At 55.0% G+C, this 23,853-nt stretch overlaps 1 protein-coding gene across 6 annotated transcripts in view; it reads right to left on the reverse strand.

Moving 5' to 3' along the window:
- Nucleotides 1–1,056: 1,056 nt before the first annotated feature.
- SIPA1L3 (signal induced proliferation associated 1 like 3) overlaps nt 1,057–23,853 on the reverse strand; it is a 79,374-nt gene continuing 56,577 nt past the window's right edge. For 5 of the 6 annotated variants that reach the window (XM_061597559.1, XM_061597556.1, XM_061597557.1 and 2 more), the window contains 12 exons: nt 19,179–19,424; nt 18,574–18,723; nt 16,749–16,876; nt 15,413–15,522; nt 14,919–15,313; nt 12,688–12,906; nt 8,186–8,348; nt 7,389–7,590; nt 6,745–6,888; nt 2,927–3,041; nt 2,159–2,240; nt 1,057–1,776 (listed from right to left, as the gene is read on the reverse strand). In XM_061597559.1, coding sequence (XP_061453543.1) covers nt 1,627–1,776; nt 2,159–2,240; nt 2,927–3,041; nt 6,745–6,888; nt 7,389–7,590; nt 8,186–8,348; nt 12,688–12,906; nt 14,919–15,313; nt 15,413–15,522; nt 16,749–16,876; nt 18,574–18,723; nt 19,179–19,424 — 2,104 coding nt within the window. In that variant the 3' untranslated portion in view covers nt 1,057–1,626. The remainder of the gene's footprint in view (nt 1,777–2,158; nt 2,241–2,926; nt 3,042–6,744; nt 6,889–7,388; nt 7,591–8,185; nt 8,349–12,687; nt 12,907–14,918; nt 15,314–15,412; nt 15,523–16,748; nt 16,877–18,573; nt 18,724–19,178; nt 19,425–23,853) is intronic. The other variant, XM_061597561.1, reaches the window with a different exon arrangement.

The raw sequence follows: 23,853 nt of genomic DNA on the forward strand, positions 1-23,853 counted from the left end.
CAGTGCAGCTGCCTGCAAGTCTCTGTGATGGTTCACACTGGCAACAGGGTTGAGCCATCCTGCCCCCCCCCCCCGGCCAAGCTTCCCCCAAGCCATTTCCTTGCAGCAGTCCTGATGGCTCTTGCCACAGCAAAAGGCCAGGAGGTGGAAGGCTTGGTTGTCAGGGATGTCTCAGGGGAGGAAGACCATCCTAGCAAGGAAGGCTCCCAGAGTCTGGGGTTTGCATAGTTCAGATGCTGGTTTGACAACTTTGTGAGGGATGCTTTGGGTCACATCAGGATTTAGGGCCATGAACCGTTCTGAGACAAGCAGCCGCCCCCCTCGCCTGCTGTTGCTTGCAGAAGCCACAGCCAAACATCAAGCAGCCAACCATGTCTCAGCACCCCAGCCAAAGAAGGGATTTTATCCCTGAGCCGAATGGTAGCTGCGAGTTGTGCCTTCCTGCTCAAAGCACCACAAGCCTGCTTCAGATCTGCTCTGCTGGTCCAAACCAAGTGCTTTAACATACAACAGAATAGCACAAACAGAAGCCTCAAAACCTCTGTGTATTACAACCACAATGTCCCACAACGTACCGGACCAGAGGAAGCCGCCATTACCAATGTGGCTGCGGGCACCTCCTTATTGCAGAAGAGTTGCTTTGTCTGGTGGCACAGATGGAAAGCATGGCTTGAAGAAAATCTGAGGTGCAGTGGAAGAGTTCACCCACCAAATCCTGGGCAGAGGTGGCAAGACACCCCCTCTGCTTCCCACGCCAAGAAACCAGAGGGTGGTGGGATTGGGTAGGAGCAGGGGAGATGGATGGATGTTAGGAGGCACCATTAACCCACTGCAGTGGCTGCTGCCTCCTTTGCCCCCCAAGCGCCGTGAGCACCAGTGCCACTGGGGCAGAGGCACCTTCCCACCCCAATGCCCAGGAGGCATGTAACCTTCTCCTCAGCCCTGATCAAAGCCTTGGCTTCACATCTCTGCTGCAACTGAGTAACCATTGGAGCGTGCTGAATTTCAGACGCATGCACAGAAATCTCATAGAAAAGAAAATTACAAACAGTACCATTTATACAAATATAGTGTTTTATAAAGAACATATACACTTAAACTTTTCTTTAAACTTCCTGAGCCACTCCCAACCTTGCATTCTCTAGAAAATAATTTAGTTGTGAGAAAGTGCTCTTTTGAGATTCTTGGTGGCACTCTGGAGCCTTACTTTGACCCCAGTCTGTTGAATGCCAACATGCCCCCTGGAGGTCACTAGCCAGGAGGGGCCCAGGCAGCCCTTGCTCCAAGGGGGTGCCATGCTGGTGCTGGCCTGCAGCTCTCTGTCACTTGGCCACTGCCAGCAAGGTGCACCTGGCTCTGAACAGCTGGCCCCAGATGGACAAGCAGACAAGAGGTTGCCTGCCCCCATTCACCCCAACTTGGCAGAGTGGGACAAAAGTTGGGGTTGTGGTCCACACACGGGAGAGTTGGAATGCAGCCAGGTAAGGGGGCAGGAGACAGTCAAGACCAGGTTCCACATGGAACAAGAGAGAGGGTTTTCCCATGAGAGGCGGGAAGGGCCCCAGCCCAGCCCGCCAACACCCCCCCATCTCCATTTCCAAAATAGCCTCCTCTCCCGGGGCCTGCTCACAGCTCCTTCTTCTCTACGGCACTGGAGAAGATCTCAGCAAACTTGCGCAGTTGCTCATTGGCTGTCTGTGACTCCTCCTGCAGCCGCTGGTTGTTGTGCCTCAGGTTTGCCACTTCCGCCTGCAGAACCACCTTGTCCTGTTTCTCCTGCAGGAGAGAGAGAAGCTGCTGAGAGGAGGCAGTGGAAGCACACCCTCCCCCCCTTCATGCAGATCTGAAGATGGAGACCCAAACCGGAAGCAGAAATGTGGTGCCCAGCCACATCCCCAGATGGGAAAGATGGGACCCAGGAGTCCTGCCTCCCTTTCCCCTCCTCCTGTCGTGTTCCCACAAGTTCTTGTGCTCCTCAGCCCCAAGCAAGTTTCACAGCCCAGCATCCCTGTAAATGAGGAGCGCATTCCAGATGGTGCAGCTTCACACAGCATAGCATCAAGGCACAGCTGGCAAAGATTCACCCACCCAAATCCTCCCCCTTCGGTCCACCCTCGGCCCCTGGGCAAAGGCCGCCAAATCTGAGCCCGGCCTTTACCTTCTGCAAGTCACTGTGTAGCTGCTTCAGCAGGGCTTCCAGCTGGTAGACTTTGCCTGTCAGATCCACCGGTGGCTCCTCGCTGGAGAGGGAGGAAGGTCAGAGCACTGTTACTGGTGCCTCTCCACGCACCCGGGAGCAGAGCGCCCTCGAGAAGGGGGCAAGAGAGGCCTCCCGCAACAAGGACACAAGGTGTGAGCAGTGGGGCTCCCTGCTGCCTCTCCAGCCATTCTCCGAAGCGCCCGGCTGCTGCTCTGGAGAGGAGGAAATGGGCTGGGCAGGGATGGGGGGAGAGAGAGGGCCCCTGTGGGGCAGCCGGCAAGACTCACGATGCAAGAATCTGGCTGCGTCCCCCTCCCCAAGTCTGTGCTCTGACCCCCAGGCTGGCCAGCAGCAGGTTGAAAACCCATGTGGAACTTCCTCCACTGAGGCAAGGGGGCGGATCCAATGCTCCCTTCTACACTTTGGAAGTTTCATCTGATTTGCTCTCCCCGCCATCCGGAGAAAGGGCCTGCTGATGGTTGGCAGCCCCCACCATGCCACCTGGAGGGCAAGAGGACCCCTGCCCCACGGCTCCCAGACTCAGCTTCCCAGCTTTCTTTTAGTGTGATTTATTTAAGAAACGTGCGCCCAGCCTTTCCTCAGCAGTTCAAGGCAGCAAACTGACATCAAGGAAAAAGGGAAGCAGAAGTGCGGTATGAAATGCCACCTTCCTTGTGCCCCCCCCCCCGGCCAGGATGTGGCCTCCGCTCAGGCGGCGTCTCTCACCTCATGGTGGGCGTGCTGCGGGGGATCAGCTGCCTCTCCGGGCTGTGGGCAGACGGCACGTCAGGGCTCAACACAGCAGCCTCGTTGAGAGAAAAGAGGGAGACAGCTCTCTGCACTGGAGAGAGGAAGGGAAGGCAAGGCCTGTGGGTCACAGCTGGCAAGATCCACAGTTCAAGGACCTGGCTATGCAACACCCCCCATACACACTTCCACGTCTGTGTTCTGAAGGCAAGGCAAGGCAAGGCAGGTTTTGTAGCACAGCCTGATCCTCTCAGAGAGAACCCCCCAGTCAGAGGCAGGCAGGCAAAGAGCCCCCTGTCCCAAGCAGCACAGCTGGCAAAAGCGTGTTGGGGCACTGAGTCACTCCTGGCTCTCCTGCCCCCCCCCCCGCCAGCTGAGTGGCGATTCAGTCTCTGTGCAGCTGAGGGCAGGGCTGCCCTTGCAATGGGTAAGGCAGGCAGCAACGCCAGCAGCAGAGTGGAGTGGAAAAGGAGATTGTGGGCAAGGGAAGCAGACGTGCCTCAGCCAGGAGATCAGTTTCCAAGGGAAGGCAGACACTCCAGTCTGGAGAGAGGCAGGTGAAATTTGTGGTGGGGAACCCCAGTGGCATGAGAGGAGGAGGAAAAACCATCTGTAAAAGGCACAACGGAAGCCAAACCAGGGTTGCACTGGAGTCTCCATCGTGCAGAAGGCAAAAGGAAGGCAAGGCACATTCTCTGAGGAAGAGGCTGTTTTTGCAAGCCAAGCCGTTTGGAAAGACCAATAGGGGCACCTGCCATGTGGCTAGTAGGATTTGCTGCTTCCATGGATGGCTCAGAATTCATGTTTGGCAGAACCTGAGGATGTTGGTAAGGCACAGGAGAAGAAAGAGCATTTGTTACCTCCCAAATCATTATCCAGGGCAGGGCCGACGCTACAAGGCCTGCTGACCTCAGCGCTGCTTTGCCTGAAACCTGCTGACCCCGAAAATCAGGCGTGTTTCCAGGGCCAGCTCAGCCTGAGCTGCCGCCTCCTCATCGCCCACCGCCCTCTTGCCTCTCCCTCGGCTGCAAGCAGCTCCCTGACTCTTCATTCCTCAGCCCTACAACTACCCACCCGCCATCCTGCCTAAAAAGTAAGAATTCTCTCTCTCTCTCTCTCTCTCTCTCTCTCTCTCTCACACACACACACACACACACACACACACAGAGAGAGAGAGAGAGAGAGAGAGAGAGAGAGAGAGAGAGAGAGAGAGAGAACGAACTTAAAGGTACAATGGAGGAAACTAGCAAGGGACTAAATATAAAGTACGTAAAATATCGAGAGGGAGGGCGGGTGACCTGTCCAAAGAGCAGAGGCTTGCTGCTTCCAGAAAGCAGAGATGCTGGGGGGCTTCTCTTGGGAAGGGGGCTCCAGCTCCCCCCAGCACCTGGGGATGCTGCAAAGATGTCAGTATAGAGGCTCACCGGAGGACTGGGGTGGCAGCTGGGTGCGGGGAACACGACACCCATCCTTGATGTTCCCTGAGGTATGATTGGCAGCTCCTGCACCCGGCCAGCCTAAAATCCCTCTCCAGACTCACAGGCCTTGTACGCTTTTAGGCCTTCTAGATGAGACTAACGTCTCTGCCCTGCCATGAAGCAGTGTCAGCTCTGCGCCGCAGGATTCAGCTTGGGGGGCTCAGATCCCTGCCCACCACCTAGCCAGCACCATCCTGCAACTCATTCGACTATCCTCCCAACAAGGAAGACTGCGCCTGCCGGGTCCAGGACTGACAGGCTCGCCTGCTTTCTCCTTCCATAGGGGAAGGAAAGAGAGAAGCCTCGTTGGGCCATGCAGAAGTGGCCGGCCCTTCTTCAGTCTTCTGCATCCCAAGGGGAGAGTAAGCCACGAGGTGGAAGGACAGATCTCTCTCTCCACAGCCTTGCAGCTTGCAGGCAGATCTCCCTTGGAGGGGCCCAGCAGAGGGCACCATCTCTGCTTGGCCCTTCCAAGCCACGGCTGCCGCCCACGTGGCTCTACTGCCTCCTACCTTTCTGCTGGGCTCCCAGGAGTTGGAGCAGCTGAGCAGAGCTCCAGGCCAAAGTGGGCTTTGCGTGCCACCGCCGCCACCAGCGCACCCGTCTCCCTCCGTTGCATTAGGCGGAGTGGCTGCTCCTCCCACACCCCGTCGGCTTCCGCGTTGGGAGGGCGGGGCCAGCGTGACCCAGATGGCAGGCCTGAACAGATGCCGGAGACTGCCTGGCAGGGAGGCAGCTAATCCGCACCAAGGGAGTTCCCTGCTGGAAGCCAGCCCTGCCTGCCTGCCTGGCCACGCGCTCACCTCCCTGCCCTACTTAAGTCGCTCTCAGAGCCACAAGGCGCAGCGAGCTGCACAGGGAGCCTCAGCTCCTCCTCCTGCCAAGGATCCCAGCCAGAGAGGCAAGACAGGCCACGGCCGCTCCCTCGGGGGGGGGGGGGGGGAGACGACTGCCGTTAGCACATCAGCCGGCTGGGCTGGAAAGAAGAAATAAAGCAACCACTCAGCTCCTGCTCACCAGGAAGAGGCTCACAGCCATTCAAGTCCCATTCCAGCCCTTCAGACAGAGGAGGAGGAGGAGAGGGCTCAGTGGCGTTTCAGCCACCGGGGGGGGGGGCACCTGGGCCAGGCTGTGAGGAGGTGGCTAGGCCAGATGCTTGCGCCAGCAGGGGTGGGCTAATCCTGGGTGCCCGCAGGGAAGGACAAGGCCACGGCAGACAGAGAGGGAAGCTGCTCAGGCACAGGGCTCTGCTCTCTTCTTCTGGAAAGTGGGGGGAGACGCACTTTCTCTCAAAAAGCGCCTTGGTGCAAATCAGAACACATCTCCACACAGTTTGTCTTGCATCGCCCCAATTCTGCTAAGCAGGTGAGGGCCCTGGAGGTCTATTGCCCATCTGCCTCTCCGGCTCGGCCCTTGCTCTGCTCGGCCATCTCAAACAGCCTCTTTGCAGCCACCATTAAGCTAGACTGAAGGAAGCCCAGAAACAGCCAAATCTCTTAAGGAAAAGCCCCCAAAGATCAACTGCTCATAATTCACAGGCCAAGGTGCTGCGGTACAGTCAGGAGCCTCACAAGTACAGTGAGAACACAATCGTGAAACCTTTCCAGGACGAGAACAAACCAAGAAGCAGAGCCAGCCTCCAGGGCTGGTGCCAGAGGGTGGCCAGGTCTGGACCTGGCCGAGGGCCCCTGTGGCACAGAGGGGCCCCTAAAGGGCCCCTCCTTAGGGTGAGAGGGTAGCGTTCCTGTTCCACAGCAATGTCGCCTCCTGATCCCGCCATGGATCATGGAGATGGAGCTCCCAAGAACCCCCCCCCAAATACATTCAGTGCAGCCTTCAATAAGCCTGCACGCACACCCCATCCACCCCTCCTGCGAATGACGTGCATGCAAGCCTGCCATTGACCAAGATGGTGAGAGGCTTTCCTAAGGGACTGATGCCTCTGCTGCCATCAACGAAGATGGTGGGACGCGCGGGCGGGCTTATTTGCCTTTATGGGCGAGTTGGGCTACGGTCCCACGGGCCTGGGACAGGGTGGTGCCCAAGGGCCCAGTCATGCCTGGCCCCAGCCCTGCCAGCCCTCCAGTGGCTGACCAGCCACTCTGTGCTTCACCTGCTACAGTGAAACCAGGGGACTGAGGGCTGGAGCCAAAGCCCTCCCAGAGGTCCTCTTGCACTCTACACCACTCAGCTGTAACTACTTCCCTGGCACTGTGCATGCTCAGCGTGGAGGCAGCAGAACAGCTGGCAGCAATAGGGAAACAGAAGGACAGGCCCCTGCGGGGTCCAGCGCTTTGGCAGCTTGCCTGCCCACCCTACCTTCATAGGCCTTTGCAGCACTGACCAAGCTGGACCACTCCAGGCCGGTTGCTGTGTCTGGCAGCGGCATCAGGCCCGGGTCGATGCGCCGTAGGGGCTTGTCCCGCACATCGTCCAAGGAGAGCTCAGAGGCTGAGATGGTGGCTGCAGAGAAAGGGACGCCCAGTGAGATGACAGCGGCGGCGGCGGCAGCAGCAGGCAGGCAGGACGGTGGCTTCTCCACAAGCACCACCAGAAACTTCCAGGTGAAAGCAGACCCAAGTCCCACCCTCTCTGGTCACAAGCTGCACCTTGACCCTGCAGCAGCTGGCCAGATTCGGAGGGTGGGGGCTCTGGGGCAGGGCTCTCTCGACCCCGCAGGGGGAGGAGGCACTGGAAGGGGCCAACAACTCCCTCGCAGGTGAAGCAGCAATCCGGCTATCGCATAGCCGTGTGTTGACCTTGTCTGCTGCTGCACTGCCTGGGAAGGTGCCTTCAGGCAAGCCCGAAAGGGCTGCATCAACTCCCCACTCGAGCTCTTCAGAGAGCCAAGGCAGGCCAGGCTTCCTTGCCCGACCCCCTCCAACCACGCCAGAGCAACACCCCAGCTTGCTTCCAGGTCCCAGCACCCTCACCCCAATGCCAGCCCAGGAACTGGCACTCACCCTTCTGCTCTGAGAGGTTCCCGTTGCTGGGTGGCTGGTGCTGCTTCCGCACGGGAAGGGTGCTGGAGGGATAGGTGCTGGTGAAGAGGACATCGCTGGGCAGGGGCTGCTCAAAGCAGTAGGCACTGGCATAGGTGGGGTCGCGCCGCCCACTGCACAGGCTCTCGTCTGACAGGGTCCGCTGAAGAGTCTTCTGCGGGGACTGTGGGGAGAAAGGCCCCAGAGCATCAGCACCTGCATAGACAAACTCATGCCTGAGGGTCTCTTCCTCCACCAGCAGCCTGCTCTGAGAGGCTGACAAACAAGGCTTGATGGGGAGCACCCCTGGCAATAGCCAAAGGTGCCCTGCCTCGGAGCGGGGAGGTTCCTTCTCCAGCTACTAGGGCCCAGTGGGGCGGCCCATGTGCTTTCATGTGGCGTCCCTCAAGATTTGGAAGGTGGGTGGTCTGGTGTTTCTCAGAGCCCAAGTGCCCAGATACGTTTGGAAGCCTGACTTGGGATTTTGCATTGAGGCTGGAGGGCAACGGAGAAGCTGCCCTTGGCCCAAACACGCACAGAGCACCACTGAGAGCAGAGGGAGCCTCACAGGTGAGCTAGCTGATGCCTTCCTCGAAATCTGGAAAAGTAAAGGGCAAACTGGCCCACCATGCAGGGAGGGGAAAGATGGCCCAGGATCACTAGCCTCCACCCCACCCCACATCTCTCAAAACCTAATGAGCTGGTGGGCAGCAGCAGCAAATGTCCAAGCGGCAAACAGAAGAGGATGAGTCCCCCACCCTTTCCACACCCTCGCTCACCAGATCCCTCTCCTGCTCTGCTGTGGTGCCATCCATGATGATCAGCTTCTTCAGGTCATCCTCAATGGTGGACTTGTGGGTTTTACGAGGGGAGCGGAGGTCACGCAAGGAGGCTCGCAGCCGGGGCTGCCCAAAAACATTCTTGGTGTTCAGGTCAACTTGCCTGGTCGGGAAATAAGGAAGAGCAGGTCATCGTTGTCCCCCTCCTCCTCGCAACCTGACTGGCCTTCACACGCCCGCCCACGCGTCCCACCATCTTGGTTGATGGCAGCAGAGGCATCAGTCCCTTAGGAAAGCCTCTCACCATCTTGGTCAATGGCAGGCTTGCATGCACGTCATTCACAGGAGGGGTGGATGGGGTGTGCGTGCAGGCTTATTGAAGGCTGCACTGAATGTATTTGGGGGGGGGTTCTTGGGAGCTCCATCTCCATGATCCATGTGCTATGGAAGGAGGGTCTCCCCAGCAGCCCCAGACTAAGCCAGATCATCTCAAAGGGGCCAGAGACCAACACAGCTGCCTAATCTCCCCTCCCTTTTACTGAAAGGAAATTGAGATGCAACGAGGGTTGCTCAAGGCATTGCGGGTTGCAGGAAGGGATGCACCAGAAGCCAGGAGAAGGGAAAGAGGAAGAGCCACAAAATGGTGCTAAGAAACCAACCCTCAGCAAAGAAGGAAAAGCCCCAACACATGAATACATGAGCAGCACAGAACAGGCTGTCAATACAGGCATCAATTATAATGGATCAGCCTACCATAAAAGCTCATTGTACACGGGACGTATTCTAAAGCCTTGCTTAATCACAATGCAGACTAACAGCCCACAAAAGATACTTGCTATGTATTACAAAATATGATCAAATAGGATGTGTAATAATAAAATAAGCAATAAGGCTCTCTGTGCATTTTATGAATTGGAACAAGCACAGGTGTATTTATAGCGCACTGTGCCAGGGGAGGGGGTGGCGGCAGTGGCACGTTAAGATGGCCCTTGGCTGAGACATGAAGCTCATCCGCACGCAAAACTGTCACAGTAGCAGAGGGAGCTGGCTTACACCCAGGCCATGCTAATGGCCCATCTAGCTCTCAGGGTTTCAAGCAGGAGTCTCTCCCAGTCCTGCCTGGAGATGCTGCCAGGGACTGAACCAGGGCCCTTTGCATACAAGGCAGATGATCTGCCATGGAGCTCTGTCCCTTCCCCAAGACAGACAGAATAAATAATAATGTTTCTTTTCCATTCTCTTCTGTAAGTACTTTGTTTTTATATATCAAAAGGGCCCATAGACTAAATTGTAATAATGTTTAGTTAGAGAGTATTATTCTTTTTGATTATTCATGCTATTTCATCCTATTTTGTAATGCATAACAAGTATGTGATGTTAATCTGCAATGCAAGTAATTCAGGTTTAAGAACATAGGTGAGGAATCTTTTCCAGCCTGGTTTCAGGCAAAAGTGGGCTGAGCAATGGCTGTGACTCTTGCTTTGTAGTAGGAGGCCACACAAAACCCAGAAGGTTTTACAGTCACATCTCTCCATCCTCCAAGAGGAATAACCCCAGTTCAGGGGCCCATTCCAGCCCAGCCAGGTAAGAGCACTCCAGGAGGCCTGGTGAACACCACAGCCTGGGAAGAGTCTCGAGAGCCAAACAGAGAGGACGGAGAGTTACATCAGGCCCCTGGGCCAGAGACACCCCACTTTTGCTTTAGAGTATGTTCCACATGTGAGCTGATCCATTCTAATTAACTGATGTGCTTACAAAGTATCTATATGCTCATTTCATAGAATCACAGAACTGGAGAGTTGGAAGGGGCCTATAAGGCCATTGAGTCCAACCCCCTGCGCTCAATGCAGGAACCGAACTTAAAACATCCCCGGACAGGGGGCTGTCCAGCTGCCTCTTGAAGGCCTCCAGTGTTGGGGAGCCCACCACCTCCCTAGGTCATGGGTTCCACTGTCATGTCCTGCACTCTGGGATGATCGAGAAGAGATCCTGTCCCTCCTCTGTGTGACATCCTTTCAAGGACCTGAAGAGTGCTATCCTATCTCCCCTCAGTTTTCTCTTCTCAAGGCTAAACATGCCCATTTATTTCAGTCTCTCCTCATAGGGCTTTGTTTCCAGTCCCCTGATCATCTTTGTTGCCCTCCTCTGAACCTGTTCCAGGTTGCCTGCATCCTCCTTCAAGTGCGGCACTCAAGATGAGGGCCAGCCAGTGCCGAACAGAGGAGAACCAGTACTTCACATGATTTGCAAACTATTCTTCTGTTAATGCAGCCTAACACAGCATTTATTTATGTGTGTGTTCTTTTAGTGCCCCTGAAGATGGCTGTTTACAACCACAACATGTTGGGACTTTTTAGTATTTTACAAGAACTATATCTGTTAAAGATGTAAGAGTTGCATCCAATGTTCGTCATACTCAGTACCTTAATTGGGTCCAAACCCTATTTCTTAGCACCCTTTTCAGGCTCCACCTCTTCGTTTGCTACTCTTTGGACTTGGCCATGCTGCACACACCTCAGAGTGGCATCCTTTGGAGGATGATGATGATGTCACCTGGCTTTGGGATTGGGCCACGTTTCTTTTTTCCTCTCTTGATTGATTGCATGTTTAGGGTGTCACCGGAGGCCCATGTGGCCTAGGAATGCCTTTCCAGCGCCAGCCCCTCCTGGACAGAGAAGACTTGGCCACTGAACTCCACGCTCTGGAAACCTTCGGACGAGACTGTTGCACTGCACTCTACTTGGAGCTGCCCTTGGAGATAGTTCACAGGCTGCAACTGGTGCAAAATGCAGTAGCCAGGATGTTGCCCAGCACATGAGGACTCAATATACCTGTTGCTGAAGCATCTGACCTGTGGCCTATTCATTTCAGAGCCCAACACAAGGTGCTTACATTAACATATACAGCCCCAAACAACTTGGCATCTGCACCAACATTTCACATCTCTCCTTGGCTGCTTAAGAAGCACCTGTTTCCCTCGGCCTGTGCTAGTGGAGGGTTATCTTTGAGTTGTCCTCCTCTCTGTCAGTGGTGCTGTTCTGCATCCATTGTTTGCTTTTATTGTTTTATGGTTACTCATCATGTTATGATGACATTTACATTTTTGGAACCTGTCCTGGGCCCTTAGGATGAAGGGGTGGTAAGATATATCAGAAATACATACATACATTTTTAACTTTGGCTTGAAACTTATATTGTATAATTTTTTAATCTTGATTTTATTGTAAGCTGACTTGAGTGGAGTTCTTTTTTAGGGCTAAATAGCAGAGTATAAATAAATGTTTGACACAGAGCCAGGAGCCTTTGAGGTATTGCAGTTCAAAAGGAAACGCCGCTGCCTCTTCAGAAGGCTTTCCTGCAGCCTGGGCCTCCCTGGCCCGCAGCCAGCTGCGTTCCCAGGTCCTTCCTTCCTGGCACATCAGCAGAGGACAGGCAAGCTGGTAGAGGCGGGTGTGGCTCAGTGTCACAAGCAAACCAACTGGCTAACAGCCCAAGGCAAGGCCTTTGGAGGGGTGCTGATGGCCCCCACCCACAAGGTGAGCAACGAGGAGTGGGGCTGGATGAGCTGAGAAGCTGACATATGCAGAGAAGCCAGCAGACTCCCAGCTGCCAGCTTTGGGACTTGACAACGCAAGGGGGAAGAAGGGGAAAGGCTTTTGTGCTCCCTGGAGGCTGCACCACTTCCCTCCAGCAGATGCAAGGCCCCTGCCTTTGCTGCTGAGAAGAGCAGCCTCATCCCAAGCCCCACCCCCACCCCACCCCAAAGCAGCTGTCATGAACTGCGAACCCCAGCTTACTCCTGAAGGTCTGCCTGCTTGCTCTGCCTGCTTGCTCCGCATTCCTCTGCCCTATGGGTGGAGGTAGCAACATGCACTGGGCTGGGGGTCAGCCAGAGCTCAACAAGGCTTACCCCCCTTCGTGCCGACCAAGGTGAGCCAAGAACAGGACACTCAGCCCTTTCGGCTTTCACTTGGGTGCTCTCTCTGGTGTCAGAAGTGCAGAGCTCACACACACATCTTGAGATGCCTGCCGCCCCTTTCAAGGCTTTTCCTCGCATGGAACTGAGGCTTCAGGTGCACCCACTGCCTAGTGCAGAAACACCCAGCCAGGCCTGGCCACTGGCACCTGCGCACTTGGCCTGGGAGGTCTCTGCACCGGCACTTAAGATGTGTCAAGCCAAGCACTGAGGCTCAAGCCAGCTTCACCTTCCACCCCGCTGCCCTGGCCAGAGGCACTCTCTCCTTCATGCTCACAGGGTAGAGACTCAAACAGCCCCCAAGAAGCACGCTCAGTCAAAACAGCTTCAGAAATATCTCGGTCACCCTACCTGCCCCCTGCAGGCACGGACATGCACGCAACAGCAGTTTAAGAAGGCTGGATGCCCACAGCCGCCTCTACACAACCAGCACAGAGAGGAGAGCCAAGGCTCTGGAAATGCAGCAGTGGGGCCAGGGACTCCATACCCCTTCCCAAACCTCCCTCCAAGCCACGCAGCCACTCACTTCTTTGGGTCTGTGAAGGCCGTGGGCCTGGTGGGGGTGTCCTCACTCCTCTTCCACCCAGCTGGCAGATGCCTGCTCCTGCTGCTCTGCTTGGAGAAGTAGGATTTGGGCACAGAAGCGGAGAGATGGAAGGAGCTGGACTGTGGCAGGTGCAGGGCCCGGGGGGCATCTGCCGTGGGCGCTTTGTATACTTGGGTAGGGTAAGTTGCCCTGGTGCTGCTGTGGCGAAAAAGGAAGGGGGGGAGACAAACTTTATTCAGTGGATGAGGGCCAGACAGGTCAGCAAACGCTGGCTGGCCTCTGGGCGGGGGGCAGTGGTGAAGCGGGAGCCCTGCAGGGAGAGACCATCTCACCCCATGGCCGCTGCCCGCTAAGGCCAGACTGCTCTCCCTGGCATGGCAAAGGACAGAGGCAAAGCCATCCCTGCGGGCCCAGAAGTGTCCTGCCCATCAGCCTGGCGTGCTAGGAGACGGCAGCCAGAAGGCATGCAGGGAAGGCAATTCGGGAACTGAGCTGCTCTGCAACTTCCCCACTCACGAGGGAAAAGGTGAACAGGCTCTCAGGTGTCAAACATTTAAAAGGACCCGAGACAGAGGAAAGGGGGCCGGGGGGCTTCCACCAAGGACCCTCCAGTAAGCAAGCAGCACTCCCTGCCAACTGGGATGAGGCAGGCGCCCTTCCTTGTTGACCTTCAGGCACACGACTAAGACTTCCTTGTTCCATGATGCATTTTAAGGCTGTTCCTGTTTTTATGATGATTCTGTTGATTCATTGTTTCATTTTATGAATGGCTGTTTTTATGTACACCACTTAAAAATGCAAATGATTAAGCGGTGTTGGGGTTAAATTGAAATCCCCAGTGCTTGTAAAACTATAGTTCACTTGTCCTATCTAAACCAGCTTGGGCTTTATGGGAAATAGAACCAAAGTGGCCTTTATTTGACTTTTGATATAAAATGTCGGTTTATTTCCTGGTGACCTGACCCTTACCTACATTCCAGTGGCTCGCATAATAACAGCCGGTTTAAGCTGGACACATCCCTACTATGCATTTCTGTATCACATTTATGCTTATAACCTTGCTTATTGTTACGAATGTGCCTTGCATAGGAATGTCAAACGCTGTTCCAATGTCCCACAAACCTTGACTTGTAAAACTCCTTTGATATGTAAGCAAAGTAATATCATGTCTGTCTCCAGTTTAGGGGGCGCCCGGTTGCAGCTGGGCCTCCCCTCAATAGTTGCCTTTGTCTGCTCCTGCATAGTGCTTATCTCAAGGACATGCGAAATATGCAGACATAGAGTCTAAGAGATAGTCTTGATGTTTCCACTTTGTCCTTCCCCCTGTACCCCTTTACCTCCTTACATATGCCCCAAAGCTATGACAGTTAGCAATTGCTTCTTTTGTATTTTATGACGTGAACCCGATATTGTAAACTTCGGGGTAAGCCTATATAAACCCTTGAACACCAATAAACGAGGTTCCCATGCTGGCCTGCTTCGGCTTGTAAGTATTGGGTCCCCTTTGCAAAGGTTTTTGTCTCGTGTTACTTGATCTCTGATAGTGGGTTCATTTGCACTCAACTCCGCACTCTTCCCGGGTGTAATAAGCGAGTTGGGGTAGACAGGGCGACTTGCGTGTTGGGTTTGGACCTAACAGCGGTATATAAATGTCTTCCATGAAATAAAATAAACAGACTACGGGAAGGGGCAAGACCTCCCTAAGAAGAGCTGCTTCAGCAGAGGAGGCGGCAGATGCTCAGGCAGGAAAGGTGTCAGGGATGCTTGAGGGACAGGGAAGACCCACCAGGTTCCTCCCAACTCCAGGCAGCAATCAGTGACCCAGCGGGGCTGAGAATCAAGTCCTCTGGGCCCTCTGCAGCCTTCAACCCTAAATCAACGGACCCAGACGAGAGGCAGCGAACCCAGAGGCCACGCTGTGCTTCTTGGTGCAAGACTCATCTGCCCCATTCAACAGACACTTTCAAAACAGAGGAGTTGCAGGACACAAAACATGGAGCGGGCAGCAGCCGTCCCCAGATGGCCTGTTCTCAGAGAGGGGAAGGCCTCACAGAATTACAAAGCTGGACGGGGCCGATAAGGCCATCGAGTCCAACCCCCTGCTCCAGGCAGGAATTAAAGTCTCGATCGTGGAGGAGCCAGTCTGAGAGGGGCAAACAGAACAGAAGAGGCCGCCTCTGGCTGGCAAGGCTCAGAGAGGTTCCACCCACCTTGGCTGCTTGAAGTGGTTGTTATTGCTGCTGCTGCTGTTGCTGCCGCCGCTGCCACCCCCCCTGGCAGGCATGCCAGCCCCCATCCCAAAGGCCTTGGGGCGGTGGTAGCCCCAGCTCTGCCCACTGGAGCAGACTGCAGGCGAGGCTTCCCTCCTTTTGCCGCTGCCTCCCTCATAAAGGGTGGGGCCGAAGGGGGGCGAGGGCTTGGGCAGCTTGTCCTTGTGTGAGGACCTGGCGCTGGTGGCATCGATGCCACTGTCGCTCGAGCCCCCTTTGGCCAGGGGGTCCTGGTCGGCCTCGCTGGGATCGGGCACGTCAAACCAGTGCTCATCGCTGTGGCAGCTGGAGGCGTTGCTGGAGAGGGTGTTGCTGCTGGAGTACTGTCCCTCGCCCTGCAAGGGAGGGAAGATGTCAGCCGTGGCATCAGGGAGCCTCTGCAGAGGGTGGAAGGTGGCAAGCCAGGCACCAAAGGAGGCCTTGTGGCCACTCACCTTGGAATGTCGGTTGGGGGAATCCTTGCCCCCCAGCTCCTGCCTGCTGGGCCGCTTGCTCCCAGAAGGCACAGAGATCCTGGACTGCACCGGCACGTGCCAAAGAGGCTCTGCAAAGACCAAGGGCGGTGGGAGGTCACTCTCTGCAAGAGCCTCCCTTTTGACACAGGCCCAGACCAAGCCTGCTTCCCAGAGAGTTGAGTGCCCCAAACATGGCCACAAAGGCACTCCTGGGCAGACCTGGGCTGCCAGCAACACGCTTCCCAAGTCCATGAACTTTACCAGGAGACACATAAAAGCACACAGAGAGAAAGCAGACGTGGGAACATCCAGCCCCCCTTCTTTGATCTGCCAGCCACTGAAGGAATTGCAGGATCCTGAACAAGCTGGGAGGAAAGTGGGATCGAAGAAGTGGACACGGCAGCCCCCCCCCCCCCGGAACTGGAGATGCAGCACCACCCACCACCAGGGGATGGGAGAAAGAGAGCCGTCAGCATCCCAGCACTTTGCAAGTCTCGGCCACATCAGAAAGACGGCCATCTGCTCTCCTTGTGTCAGGCCAAAGGGAGGTTTATGGAACAAAGAAACCAACGAAAGGGAATGCATGGAGCTTGCATGGCCTTGTGGGAAGGGAACAGACCAAAGGCAGGAGAGAGCGCAAGCGCACACACACACTTGCCACCACCCTTTGCTGTTGGCCTCCGGCCTGGTCCCCAGCTCTTCCCATGGTGCTAACAACTGGTCCCACTCCCTGCATGGCAATCTCCAGAACTTCAGCGGGGCACAGGCAGCCAACCATCCCTGGGTCAGGAATAGGCACGTGGAAGGCTGACCCCTTTCCCAAGCCTCACTTGCCCCCCTGAGAGGAACGTTCAGGGGCACCGCTGGTTCCCCCTGAGAGGCCAGGGAGGGGCTCCCCGTTCCCCAGGCAGCTCCTCCTCCTGACCCAGGGCTGGAGGGGAGGGGCTGGGGGGAAGGTGCGCTGGCCACAACCACCGGCCTGCCCTTCACGCTCGCAAAGAGACCAGGCAGGCCTTGCCCACCCCCTCAAGGGCTGAACTGCTTGCTTGGCAGAGCTGGGGAGGAGCAGCGTCTCCGCATGCAGGGAAGCAGGTGGGTGGAGGCATTTGTGTACACACAACACACAGCACACGAGCGACTCGTATCCTCAGATGCACAGCCAGAAGCCTAGAACGTCCCCAAATGGCCCCCTCCCCCATGGCTCAGTGCACGGCAGCTTCAGTGCATGGAAGGCAGACAGTGATGGATGCCTCAGCCCAGCTCATGCCCACAGCCTGCCCCCCCCCCGGGCATCCCGGGCAGTTTTGCTCCTTACCAGGCTTGGGCCTCTCCATGGTGCTCTCCTGACTAGCCAGCCCTCCGGAGGAGTCGTCCCCGTTGGAGGTCACCTCGTGGGAACAGAGCGGGTCAAACAGCATCAGAGGGCGCTGGGGGGCTGCATATCTGCGAACGGAGTTGAGAGGGAGAGCGCAGCAGGCGGCTCAGGATGGTAAATCAATACTGCGGGGAAAACACCACCTAGCCTTCGTTCATTAGCAGGTTTTAAAAATACCAAACTTGGGCGGTGGGGGGGGGAGGAGTGGAATGAAGATGCACAACGCCTCGTTAAGCCTTTTGCTTCTGTGGCCCAGGCAACGGCTGCTTGCCCCAGAAAGGGGCGGAGGGAGAGATGATGACGGAAGGGACGGCCAAGGGGGCCCCAGCAGCCCCACTGCTCTAGTCCACAAAGGCTGCTGCTCCCCACATGGAACAGGTGTGCGCAGAAGGTCAGCATGGGACAGCATGGCCGATGATGGATCCAGACCTGGGAAGACTCAGCTGTAGCCTGGAGTCCTTACCGGGGTGTGTGTGCACGGTCATGTCTGTCAGGTCCCAGACCAGGAAGGCAGCTGCCACCTGTGCCCAGCCCTGCTGCAATTAGAGACCCCTGGCACAGAGGCATCCCCAGCCCCCCTCAGGCAGGCATGCAAGGGAGACTGTTCTCCTTCCTTGAGCTAGCTCTGCAGGAATCCTGCAGGGAGCGTTGAAGAATGTTCCTTGCATGGCCACAGATGCTTCAGAAAGCAAGACAAGGAGAAGCTGGGGGGGGCGCTTTGGGCAAAGGTGACACGCCCTGTGGCTCTGTCTCCTCCTCAGAGGACAGCCCTGGCTGGTACTTTGTGCGAGTCTCAGCGGTACCTGGCAGTCAAGCCCAGATCCGGCTGGGTGGCGCTGGCTGACGGCTGATGCCAACCAGATCTGATGGAATGGCAATGACCACCCCCCCCGGGGAAGGGAGAAGGACGCTCTGCTAGGAGCTTCTTCCATGCAGGATTGCAGGAGCTCCCCGACAGTCCCCCCCTGGGCCTGCAACCGCCTCTTCCTGCCTCAAACCTCCACTCCAGCATGCCAATGCCCTCTCTGGGAGAGAACCGGACCCAGAAGTAGTGGTGCAGTACGTTCCAGCCCCCACTCAGCATTGCCAGGCCATCACTCCCCCATTCCAAGCTCTGCCATTTAATGGCCCCTCAACAAGGGCCACGTTGCTTGTGTCCTGCATGGAGCCTGGTACTAAAATATCTGACCGAAGCCACACTGGGAGTCGCTCGCTGGCATTTTGCAGTTAACACCATCTGCACATAGTCACTCCAGAAGGCAGCAAAGCAGCAGCCACAGCACAGGAGGAGGAGGACGCCCCCCTCACAGGATATCACAATGTGCCAGCCAATGCCCCCTCCCCGCTTTGCACCCTTTCTCACCCTCTGCAGCAGAATGGAAAATCCAGGCTCTGTACCAACAGACGAGGTCACACAAGCAGAGGTGTTGCCGTTCCCTTCTTTCCCCCCTACGATTTACTGTGCCGCTGCTTGCCACGCCATGGGACAATGCCCCCTTGCCCCGCCCCCCTCAACCTACGAGGCCCCACTGCTGGCCTCTGCAGCAGCCACCGCCCACAAGGCTTGGAAATGACAGCAGGAGGCCCAAGAACTGGAAATGCAGCACAACATCAAGCTCCCTGCAGTGAGAAGCAGAGTAAGCGCAGGCCAGGCCCTGCTGACCCCACCTCCCTCACACGCAGGCTCCTGCAGGGACTTGTGCATCTGGGGTGCGCTTGTGTGGCAGGACGCAGAGAGGCCTTTGGGCTGCCTCCCATGGCATACCTGTCTGGTGATGGCTTGTAACGGGTGTAGGCGGCTCCCGAAGAGCCAGGCATGGAGAAACTGCCAGAGGGCTGTCGGTACGCCTGCTTCCTCTCTGCCCCAGTTTGGGAGGATGACGCTGCCTGAGGGGTCTCTGGGAAGCTCACTGGTCTAGCACACAGGAGGGAGGGAGAGAGAGATGCATCAGGAGAAGGAACTGCAGTGCTCTCTTCTGTGGTTCACAGCAGCTTAGCCGTCAGCAGTGCGGAGGCAAGAGCACTCCTGAAACCCAAGCCTGTTGTGTGAGTCTCCTGCAGCATCAGTTGCAGCGAGATAATGGAGCAATTAGCCAAGGAGGCAGGGATGGAGCAAGCCAGGGTGGGTAGGGAGAGAATGGGAGGGAAGGAGAGTGTTAGTCATGACCCAGAGGGCACATGCGCTATGCAGGGCACATCCAAAGGGGATGCCAGCCAGGAAGAACCTCAGATCTCTCCAAAGAACTGCTCAGGATCTGATGCAGCAGCAGCGGCAGGAGTAGGAAACTTTTCTTTTAGCTGCCAGGCAGGCAGGAACAAGCAAACTGTAGGCCGGCCCCGAGCGCAGTGGCGCCCAGCCCACCACCTTACCTTTTGCCATGCAGCGGTTGCGACTCTCGGACAGGGGCCAGGATGCTTGGCTTCGGGGTCCTGGTGAGGGACTGGGACTGGCTCAGCTGCTCTGGCCACTTGGAGGACTGAGAGGAGCTGTGAGTGGCAGAGCCGCTCCACTGCCAGCCAGAGTTGCTGCGGTGCGGAGGCCGATAACCCACCGGCAGGCTCTCTTGTTCCACCTTGGGCTCCACGTTGCTCATCTTGACGGACACGGTCCAGCCCCTGGAGAGGAAAGGAGAGCGAGGCAGTGCATGAAGGCCTCTGCTCGACGGACGGGGCACACGGCCAACCCCACTGTGCTCCCCCCACTTCGAGGAGTCATGAACACGGCAGAGACTGCCAAGGTGTGCTGTTTCTGACATGGGGAAAGACATGTGTGCAGCGGTGCTTGGGGTGGGGTGGAGCTGTGCTCATTGTGTCCCCCCCCCCGTCTCTAATTCTCCACCCCTTGCACTGGTTTCTCAGGAATTCTTGGGCACAGTCTGCAAGCAAAAAGGATGTTAAGTCAACCTGTGCAAAAGCACCCCAGGCCAGGCACCCTCCTGCCTCCATCGCTCACCAACGCCCCCACCCTTGAGCCATACCTGTCTCTGGACTGTCCTCCTTGGCAGTACAGAACACTCCAGCTCAAGAGGAAGCTGCCTATTCAGCTCTCTTGGGAGACCCGAGTTCCCAGAAGGCGCAGGAGCGAACCCCTCACACTGCCAGAGACGGTGGGGAGCACTACCCCCACCTCGGCACCAAAGCAGAACTTCCAGCCAAGCAGGGGACTCGCTTCCAAAATGGGAGGCTGTCTCGAGGCACAGGCTCCACATGGTGCACGTCCCCCTACCTCAAATGGGCTTCCAAGGTATTTGCCCGTTCCTTTGGGTACCTGGCCCTGACTGCCAACACGCACTCACGAGACCAACACAGTCGCCCCTGCTCTGAAGCTTAGGCAGCTCTGGATTTCACTCTTTCGCGCGCATGCACATTTGTAGCAAACAGAACATCTAATTCCTCCCTTTGTCAGCTCTGCAGGGGGATCCCCAAGAGCTGCACTGGGAGGAATGAAGTCATTGTGCACGCTGGCAGGTACAAGCCTTGGCAGGAAGCATCCCTCTGGCAACACCCAGTGTGGAGCCAGCTTCAAGCACCCAACATGACCCCCACTCCAAATTGCAAGACTCATAATACCTGCCTCTGCTGGGGGATCCCTACTGCCCATTTCTGCAGCTCCCTGAACAGAAATGATAACTTGCAGCTCAAACGCTAGCTCAGCCATTGCACTCTGTGTCTGATCCCAGTACTGACAACTGGGTTGGTTGGGCGGGCGGGTGGGCGGGAGGAGGGAGGGGAGGACTTTCAAGTAAGCTAACTGGGCCTCAACTTGCTCTCCCAACCACACCTGGCAAATCCGACAGGCAGATGGGGCGGCCAAGTGCACAGCTGGTTCTAGTGAGGGATGCCACTTAACTCTTCAGAGACTGGAGCAGATGCATTTTCTCCTCCTCCTCCAGCACCACCAGCCTTCTCTAGCAGAGAGGAGTGAATGCAGCTCTTGAAAGGGAAAGGAAGGGGCCAAGCAGGGTGGAGAATTTCCCACAAGGGATAATTCAGAAGTTTGGGAAAAGCCAGTGAGCAACATTGAGTGTTACTATCATTACTCAGACAGCAAAACCACTTCTAGACACGAAAAGTGCCATCAACAGTGCACCTGAGGAGTAAAAGAAATCTACAAAACTGACACCTCTTGCTGTAGCTCCAAGATTACAGACGGGAGAGATGGAACCGAAGGCCTGCCCACAACCAGCTGAGGCAAACCCAGGAGCCCCAAAGGTCTAGGTATGAAACTCTTTACCACCTGCCCACACTGGCTCCAGCCAGATACATCCATATGCTGTTCTGTCCAAGATCTAAGTGAGAAGACACAATGGCTTAAAAAACAAAAATTACTCCATCCACCCCGTTACTGGCTTTGGGAACTCACTCTCACCAGGATAACTGAGTGCAATTATCTTGCAACAAATATCCCCAAATATTAGCTTACTAGAATTGGGGAGAAATGATGGACAGGGCCTAGGATCTATGCAGACATAAAGGGCTTGAGCCTTGAAGACTATTCTCTTCCATGCTGACTGGGAGGTCAGAAGTAGATCCAAGTCCTGAACAGACATCTGAAATGGCTCTTCCTTCTCCTCCCCCAGACTCCTCAGACACAAATCAGATGTAAACTGGCAGGATTATATTTCACCAATGCAGGGCGTGGCCTATATTCCCCCCTGCAAGCCATCATTCTCGAGCAATGAAGTAAGCCCTGAGAAGGGTGTCAGAGCACACCTGTCCTTGCTATCAGTTAGCTTAACATCTGCTCCAAGAACATGGTGGAAAATTTTAAAGACAGAATTACCAAGCATAAAGAAGAACAAGTCTTGTTAAAGTACCACCAGCATGGCTTCCACAGGGTTAAGCCCTGTCTGTCTAACGCTTATATGGTTCTTTGAGAGTGTGAATGAGCAAGTGATAGGAGCGATTCAGTTGATATTATATTCTTAGACTTTAAAAAAAATGAAGGGCTTGTGAGGAGTTTGTACACGTCTTCCCATGCGTCATTCCTTCATCCCACACTTTTCAAGGCATTTCCCTGTCACTTTCCGAACTGCAAAAAGTCCTAGTCTTTTTTAAAAAAAGTGGATTTGTTGTGCAAGCGCAACAGGGCCTTTTATTTATTAAATGTGTTAATCGCTTTTCTACAAACATATGAACACTCAAAGCAACTTACAGCTAATAAAGAATTAAAATAAAAACAAATAAAAGATTTAAAAATATATAAAAAGTTGAAAACAAAACGGCACATAAGACGATGGAGCAGCCCTTCTTAAGAAGACTTCACAACAGAAACGCTCCAAAAGCCTTCCAAAGTTAAGAACCAAATGCCTGGGGCCCAAAGATGGATAATTGTGGCACCAGGGGTACTGCCCTGGGAAGAATGCTCCACAAATGAGAAGCCACCACTGAGAAGGCCAGTTCTCGTATATACGGTAAGTGGACTAGGTGAGAGGGGGGAGTACATGGGTTGGAATGCTGGGGAATGTTGCATTATGATGCTCCCTTAATCCACTTTAACTGCACAAGCCTAAAGTTCTGGAATATACTTATATCCCCCCCCCCATGCCAGCGACAGTCTGGAGGCCTCCCGCACCCCACCCCCAGTGCGTGGCATGTGGGGAAAAGGTGAACTCTGTGCTAGGGATCATTTTGAAAATAAACCTGCCAATATCATGCTGTTATACTAATCTATGGTGCGACAGAGAGCGCAGCCAAAATTATTAATGGGATACAGCCACTCCCCTATGAGGAAAGGTTACAACATCTGGGGCTTTTTAGTGTAGGAAAAAAGGCAAGTAAAAGGGGGGGGGAACATGGATCGAGGTGCATATATGAAGCATGGTAAGGAGATAGAGAAGTTTTTTTCCTCTCTCGTATAACACGAGAACTCAGGGACATCCAACAAAGGTGACAGTTGGAAGATTCAGGAGAGGCCAAAGGAAGTCCTCCTTCACACAGCATTTCATGTGAGGCTGCCTTTGAACCTGGGCCAGAAGCTTCAGCTAGTGCAGAGTGCTGCAGCTAGACTGTGAGGGGAGCAGACTACCACCAACCCATGACACCAGTGTTAAGAGATCTGCACTGGCTTCCTTCTCCTATTGGGCCAGGTTCAGTGTTCTTGTATTAGCGTACAAAGCCCTGAACAACTTAGGCCCAGGATACCTTAAGGACCACCTTACCCTTTATGTCCCAAGCCAATGCAGAGGCAATGTGCAGGAGCGCTATCAGCCATGGTCCAGAAGCATGATTCATGTCAACAAGCAGTCATACTTCCACTGTGTTGCAGGCCCAACTTTATGGAACTCCCCCTCCCTGGAAGGTAGACGAGCACCCTCCTTGCTGAGTTTCAGATGCCTGGTTAAAACCTGTTTTATTCTGGGAGGCCTCTGCATCATGAATGCATCCCTGATGTTTTAAATTTTCTGTTTTGTTTTTTTTAGATGTAAATTTCTGATGTTTCACTTTTTTGGGGTTTAATTCGTCTTTTACGTTTTAAATACTGTATATTTTTATTTTTGTAAGTCATTTTGAGACCTAGATAGTGAAAAGCAGAATATAAATGTTTAAAATGAATAAATAATAAAAAATAAAACTACGGAATTTGCTCCCGCAAGATGTAGTGACGGCCCCCACCCTGCATGGCTTGAAACAGGGCTTTATGCAAATGCGTGGAGGATATGTCTATCAATAGCTACTAGCCCCAGTGACAAACGTTCTGCCTCCAGGATGAGAGGAAGCAGGATGTCCCTCAGCATGGGGAGCAGGAGTGGGCAGAGGGCTACTGTGGTGCTCAGGTCCTGCTTGCAGGCTTCCCATAAGAGGCATCTGGCCACTGGGAGGGACAGGATGCTCATTTTTCATCTCCCTTCAAAAAGCCAATCATCATGCTCTTCAGGAGCCCCATGCCAACAAGGAGGGCAGGGAAATCATCGCCCACAGATCAGGCAGGAGTGTTGGCATACTTGGGGAGGCCTCCAGGTAGACAGAAAAAACGTTACTGTTTAAGCAGACACACACAACCAGGCACAAAAGCCCCATGCAAGCAAGAGCAGTGCATCCACAA

Source organism: Rhineura floridana, chromosome 15 (assembly GCF_030035675.1).
Source record: "Rhineura floridana isolate rRhiFlo1 chromosome 15, rRhiFlo1.hap2, whole genome shotgun sequence".
Classification (NCBI taxonomy): domain Eukaryota; kingdom Metazoa; phylum Chordata; class Lepidosauria; order Squamata; family Rhineuridae; genus Rhineura; species Rhineura floridana.